The 7,695-nt window shown below is 33.1% G+C and overlaps 1 protein-coding gene across 1 annotated transcript in view; it reads left to right on the top strand.

Annotated features, from left to right (window-relative positions):
* The window catches only part of LOC118743097 (roundabout homolog 2), a 568,533-nt gene that overhangs the window by 531,991 nt on the left and 28,847 nt on the right, over window positions 1-7,695 (top strand). The window contains exons 14-15 of the mRNA XM_036475600.1: window positions 5,456-5,548; window positions 5,890-6,088. Coding sequence (XP_036331493.1) covers window positions 5,456-5,548; window positions 5,890-6,088 — 292 coding nt within the window. The remainder of the gene's footprint in view (window positions 1-5,455; window positions 5,549-5,889; window positions 6,089-7,695) is intronic.

The following is a 7,695-nucleotide window of genomic DNA, read 5'->3' as shown; positions in this document are numbered from 1 at the left end:
AAAGAAATCGATTAAGCCATGTCTGTCTGTCCGTCCGTCTGTCCGTCTGTCCGTCTGTCCGTCTGTCCGTGTACACGATAACTCGAGCAAAAATTGAGATATCTTAACGAAATTTGGTATGTAGGTTTCCCTTAATCCAAGGTAGGTTGGTATTGAAAATGGGCGAAATCGGACTTTAACCACGCCCACTTCCCATATAACGGTAATTTCCAGAAATACGAAAACTGCGATATTTTAGTAACTACTAAAGATAATTCACTCAAAATTGATATTTATAATAATTTTTCGACGAAAAATAAGAATATTATAAATTTTTGGAAAATGGGCGTAGCCACGCCCACTTATGGATATATGTGTATATCTTGGTAACCGCTGCACCAATTTCTTCCAAACTTGGCACAGTTGTTGGCCCTGGTACAGCATAAAAAATCGCCGAAACTTTTTAAAATCGGACAATAACCACGCCCACATCCCATATAACGGTAATTTAGAGAAATACAAAATCTTCGATAAATCAGTAAATATTGAAGCTAATTTATTCAAAATTGATACTTGCAACAATTCTTTACCAAGAAATACGTTTATGGTAAAATTTTGGAAAATGGGCATGGCACCGCCCACTTATGATCACATATATGTATATCGGTAACCGTTCTACCAATTTATACCAAACTCGGTGTGGTTATTGTGCTTGCCACATATAAGCAAAACGTTGAAAATTATTGAAATCGGACTAAAATAACGGCCGCTTCTCATATAACGGTAAATTTCAGAAATGCTTGAAACTTCAATATTTCGAAATTGAAGGACGCTAATTTACTCAAAATTGATACACCCCGGCTTACCATCTAGCGGAAGGTTTCGGAAAGGTGAAAAAACATATTTAATACTTGCGCCGGGTATTTAATGTTCGGCTCCGCCCGAACTTAGACTTTCTTACTTGTTTTTTTTTTGTTTTGTTTGCGTGTGTTTGCATGCCTTGTGGCACAAACACTTGACTTGCAGTAGCAACAGCAGTAAGTAGTGGCAACGCTTAAATTTATGTGTGTATGAGTGTGCATGCAGCAGCAACAACTAAGCAACATGATTTCTGCTAAACGCCTCAAGTTTTGCATAATTTATGCATGTTTACGATGACGACAAATGCACCACTAGCAACAACGTCTCTTGTGCCAGCTTGCATATTTGTTGCATGCAACAAGCGCTATACAACACACACACATTGCCAATGCGGCAATCGATCTATGTCCAGTCGCTTGCTACAAAGGCTTTTCTTTTGTTGTGGGTTTTCTAGCCGCCTGCTTATGGCAAAGCGCTCACAATATTGTGGCATGTTGCATGCCTTCAACGAAAATAAAACAAAAAATACATACATACATATGTATGTACATGAGTGAGGGGGGAAAGAAATTTTTTCTGTCAGCTTGGCCGTATAAAATTTAAATAAAATTGTATTTCATAAACACGCGTGCAAGGCAGCGGTAGCAGTTTGAGGAGCGAGCAGTTAAAAAGCAGACAATAAACCAAAAAAGTAAAGCATTTTTGCATAACTAAGCACACTAACAAAACTGTCATCGCTTTCAATACTTTCGAACACTTGCCACAATCCTGGTTGGCAGAACTTATTTTTCTTCCCATAACTTTTTCTTTGCGCCAGGGGAAACATGTTATGTCTTCATTTAATGCATTTTTTGCAAATTTATTTTAATTTCAGCACCTTTTCTTTTTGTTTCGTTAGCTAGTAGCTCTGGGTTATCTTTAGAATTCCATGTCACGCGATAAGTTAGCGCTAAAAAGAGATTGTGCAGAAGTAGCACGACGTTGCAAGAAGTAGAAAAAATGTATGCTGCAAATTTGCAACTTAAAGCGAATCGTTGCTTAATGGCCCATTTAAGCTTTGATTTTATCAGCTCTACCTTTTTTCTGTATGCATATACCTTTTTGATTTTTATACCTTTCATGAGCATGAATTGGTATTATAACTTTGGTCCGATGTTTGTAAGTACCGCAGTAAAAAGAGATAGACCCATTAAAATGTGTACTTATACGATCATAACGAGGAGCTGAGTCGATTTAGCCATGCCCGTCTGTCCGTCAGTCCGTTTGTCCGTCTATTCGTCTGTTTGTATGCAATCTATTCTCTCCGTTTTCGAGATATCCGGATGAAATTTTGTAAGTGGGTGTATTTTTATATTGTATTAATCATTTGTCGAAACCGGAAGAATCGAACCACTATAACATATAGCTCCCATACAACTGATTGTTCAGATATAAGATTTTTCGTTACTACTCCTCCATTTATGCAGCTGTGAACATGAAATTTCGCACTATTTCCACCGATTATCAAAGAAATATTTACAGTGAAAATGGTGAAGATTTGGTCGCTATACCTCGACCTGAGGCGACGATATTTGATAGCAAATACCTAAATGGCTATTAAAAAAGTTATGTCAAAAATTATTGGCTGTTGGTTGATTCTTTTCATCATCTCTTGAAGAATTTGGTCTGAATAAAATTTTTTTAAGGATTTTTATCAAAAACCTTAGTTAATTTAAATTCTTTATTCAACCATTTATAAAATTTAAAACTAAATAACAAAAAAATTTATAAATGCACACACGCAAAAAAACATTAGGTATGCGCTGCGTTATCAGCTCCTTTTTATATAAAATGTCAACAAAATAACGCATCGATACAGTCAAATGTGGCAAATAAGACTGAACAACTTATAAACAGAATAAATTGAGTATAGTTGCTAAGAATATTTACTGAGGTGATATACGTAAGTTAGTATGTGTATACATTTATTGTGACTGCAATGCGATACTGAATATCGCATTGACCTGCTTATTTGAGTATTAAGTAGGTAAATATTTGTCACAAGCGCTGTGGCAGAAGTTGCAATAACAACAACAACTACGGTGAAAACAAAAACAAAAAAACGGCAACAACTTTACCAACAATCAACCACAGTAATGAAATAGGACTGAATGCGATTTCGAATGAGTACAAAAAAACAGTGAAAATTAAGCGCAAGAAGCAATCTGCAACAAAAGGCATTTGGAAAAAGAGAGGCCGTACAAAAAGGCTTAACAACAACAAAAATCCTTAAATGGGATATGTTTGCGTACAAAATGAGCGATAAATGAAAAACTTAACACTTTTTGCCGATCAGCCGAGCTGGCAATCAGCCAACCAGCTTTATTTACAGCCATGCCAATGCAAACAGATGTAAGAGTATGCAATTTTTTTTTTTTAATCAAGTGCAAGTGGTGTGGTAAGCAATAGGTATGCATACACACACGGACTTGCATTCTGAACAAGTTGGTCGCATTGATTTATCGAAGCCACAATCGTATGGGTGGGTGGCGCTGAAAAAAATTATTTCATTATAAAGTCATTAAGCACGAAATTACGTATATTCATGCACACAACGCACTCACAATATACATAAAAAAAAATACGAAAATAAAGTAGAACTGCAGTAATTTGCACATTCACAAGCCATATGACTTTATTTGGCGCCATGCGAAAATTACAACATTTTGTTTGTTATGGGTATATTGTCCATACATATTTGGAGATATAAATCAAAAGAGTAACATTTACACAGAGCTGCTCAGTTCAGTCGTACTAATTGTGAATAAATCGTAAAAACGAATTTAATTTCAGTATCAGTGCAAATTTTCCTTTGAACATTTTTATTAAAAACTCTCTACCCATTCGCACTCCACTGTCAAAGTACATTTGCGTAAATATTTTGCAGAAATAAAAATGCACGCATAACAAAGTTATATATGTTACTAGCTTTGTTGCCGCTTTTGTTGTATGCAATAAATTTACGTATGCGGCTAAAGAGCAGCGAATGGCTGTGGCTGTGCGTAAATTGACAGTTTGGGTTCTCGGTTAATTTACACTTCGATATTACAATTGAAAACCTCATTTATTTGCGATGGTAGAAATTAAATGAAAATTAAAAAAAAAATTAATTTTAAAGTCGAAAAATATAGTCAGATATTGACAAGATTTTACTACTTATTTTATTATTTTTTAATTCTATTTTTTTTTTTTCGTAAAAGTCTAGTTTATTCTTCAACAAAAACCATACAAATCTAAGTTTCAATGTTTGTGCAATATTTATATATGTATACTTCATAGAAATATTTTAAGCATACTCTGTTTGTAGCCCATTCAATTCTAGTATAATAAAGTAAAAATTTGCAGTAGATTTTTAGTATTTTTTTGCTGACTATGTTGAGTATTTCTTCCATACAAAGTGTGTTCGACAATTTCTTAATATATGGAAAAAAATTAGCAACACCTGCAACAAAAAAAAAAATAAATAAATAATCAACGGTAAGTCCCAGCCACTTTATACTTACACTTTATTGTACGACAGTAGAATTGACTACAAAATTTCATACTCAAAATATTGCCAACTAGTTTTAAAAATATTGCACAAAGTTCGAAACATGGATTTATACGCTTACATATATGTAAGTGCCAATCTATATATGGGGTGTTCCATACCAAAACGGACTGGGTTCACACTTCATGTGTTTGATTTGTTACAAATGCTTAGAGTTGATGGGTAAACATAAATAATAAATAAATATGGAATTTGAGCTGGATTAATACATTTTTATCAACTTTACAGCACAAAAACAAAAACAAATCGATTTAATAGTCTTCCAAATATCTCGAGTACGGTGCGAGATAAAAATTTGAAAAAAACACATATAAACACAGGAAAAATTCTCTAAGAAAAAAAATATGAATTTTTTTAATTTTTTTTCTTGAAAAATTTTTCACATACAAATTTTTTGATAAAAAAAAATAGTTTTTTAAAAATATGCCATCTCAAAAAAAAAATTGAAAAAAATCTCACAATATTTAAGTATAGTATTATTGCGCAATAATCAGAGCTGCCATTGTGATTTTAAAAATTTTTTTTTTTTAGATGGCATATTTGAAAACTTTTTTTTATCAAAAAATTTTTGGGAAAAATTTTCCAGAAAAAAAATCAAAATAATTAATTTCATAGTGAATTTTGATGTGTGTATGTGTAACTTTTTCAAATTTTTTTCTCGCCCCGTTCTAGAGATATTTGGAAAACTATTAAATCGATTTGTTATTGTTTTTGTGTTGAAAAGTTTTCAAAAATGTAATAATCAATCTAAAATTTCATATTTATTTATTATTTATATTTATCTATGAACCCTAAAAATTTTCCATTTTTGGTATAAACTTTATTTTGATAACAAAAATTTAAATTTAAAAATAACGAAAAAATAGTTAAATCTTGAATGCGCTATCCTTGTAAATAAATGTTTGTTGAGTTTTTTTTTTATCACAGAAAGCGCGTGCTCTTTACAATTTTCTTTCTCAATTAAGTACTGTAACCACAATTTCTCATTGTCTGTTGAACTAACTTTTTTTTTACGCCTTGTTGCAGGTTGTCGAATTAATTGATGCCGCAGCAATTAATTCCACTGCTGTACGCTTGGATTGGGTAATGCATGTGAGTGTGACGGAGAAGTATGTTGAGGTAAGTTTGACGCTTGTATGACTTCATGTTTTTAATTCTCTGTTACATGCATTCACATGTCATACTTATATACTTATAAAACACAATATCCCAGCCAGCCATACGCGGACCGCTTCGAATATGGGGTGAAATGTGAGTCAAAGTGTTTTTTGCACCTTGTGCACTCTGTTGGTTGGCTGGGATATTCGTTATTTATTGTACATACACACATACATATATATTTTGAACATGCTGATTTTATTTAATTGCATAATTAAACAATTTTCTACATATATATTTTCATTCATTGTCTTCGCCTTACTTGCATGATTTCTCCTTCTACCCTTTGCTTTATGAAACAGGGTCTTTATGTGCGTTACCGTGACATAAGCGCCAACTCGCAACAATATAATATTTTAACTGTGCTGAATCCATCGATTGAATCACATGTGGTTGGCAATCTGAAGGAGTATACGAAATACGAGTTCTTCCTTGCGCCATTCTATCAAACATTGGAGGGCCAGCCAAGCAATTCGAAGATTGTACAGACTTACGAAGATGGTGAGTACCTACCTTTGTACGTATGTTAATGAAAAAGCGGTAAAACAAAAAGGACATTTTTTTACACTAACAAAATACAACAACCTTAGGCCGGTTTCATTTGATCAGAAATTTAAGCTATTAGCTTCGTTTCTATGGAAGAGTTAGCAAATATAATTATATCAGCCGATAAAATTCATGAGTTTTTTTTATAGCCTTGTAAAATTGTATGTACCGAAGGTTGTTTGTTCTTTTATTGAAGTGTTCACGGCCTCACCTTGCTTCAAAAAAAATTTAATCAGTTAATTGCCAAAGTAAAAAAATAGGCAGCATTTTTCGATAAGACAATTTTGATGTATTTAGTTGGGTTCGTTTAAAGGAGCTCTATTGCACTGCATCAGATTTGCCAAATCGGAAATCGGATTTTTGAATGAGGGGAAAAACAGTTATTTCAGGAGGAAGAAAAAATATTATATCAGGAAATAATTTTTATAAAACGAGAGCTAGTTCGTGCAAAGCTGAAGGAAGAAATGTAGTAACAAAAGTCTAGAATACATTTAGACTACACTTCTGTATGGGGTCGTAGGTGGGACGCTTGATAAAAAAAAAAAAAAAAATCCAGAGCAACGTATAGGAATGAAGTTCACGCGCTCCACTGATGGAAATCTTGTCAAATAAATACATACATATGTGCTATGTGAAAGACTCAAGCCCTTCATGAACCAACTGGATGGACCTTATAAGTGTGGCTCCAAAACAGGCATTGAAAAGGATAAGCAAAACAACCAAATAAGCATAAACAGATAAATAGATAAGTCTGAAAATCAATCGAAAAACGACAAAAATGAAAATCAGAGACCTTAAGCTCCCCAAATTCCTCCGAGTGGATGATGTTAAACAAATATAAGATGGTCAGGTTCTTCGAGTCTTTCGATAGAACTATTTTATACCAAATCTATGTTCCTGTTTCTATGTTTCTACTACATGCACATAGTTAAGCCCCAAAATACAAACTGTTTTAGTGCCGAATTAGAAGATACAGACTTGTAAAACTAACTGCTTAAAAGCCGGCAGGGTTTTAGAAGCCGTCATGTTAAGAGTAAGATGTTAATAGTAACTGCTTAAGTAGCTGAAAGTTCTGTTGTCTCACATTCTAGATTCGATCATTTTCGATGGAGATAATTATTCAGTCTCGGAGCTACCAATATACATACAGTGATTAAAATTTTTTTCAAGCTAAACTTTTTTTGTTATTTCTATATAAAAATATGATTAACCAAATTTAAAAACAGCGGTTTTTAGAAAAACCGATGTTTTTTGAACATCCCTAATACACATTCCGCCTAAATAACAATCAAAAGATGTTGAATGGCAGGAGAAATCGGCCATACTTAAATGAAGAAAAAATTAATCGTTCTTTTTATAATTGTGTCATTCGTTTCAAGATTTTCTGAATAGGATTCTTATTAAAACACTCAAAAAGAGATCTATTAAGGAATAACATTCAAAGCTGAAATTAACCAATAAACCATCAAGTTTGTTGTAACAATACATAAAAGAATTTATATTTGGTGTCTAGACTGCTATCTTATGCTGACTACACACAAGGCAACCGTTGAAGCAACCAG

This window comes from Rhagoletis pomonella, unplaced genomic scaffold (assembly GCF_013731165.1).
Source record: "Rhagoletis pomonella isolate Grant_MI unplaced genomic scaffold, Rhpom_1.0 Rhpom_scaffold_00007, whole genome shotgun sequence".
NCBI lineage: Eukaryota > Metazoa > Arthropoda > Insecta > Diptera > Tephritidae > Rhagoletis > Rhagoletis pomonella.
The sequence above is the reverse complement of the archived record's forward strand: the minus strand, read 5'-3'. Positions and strand labels throughout refer to the sequence as shown.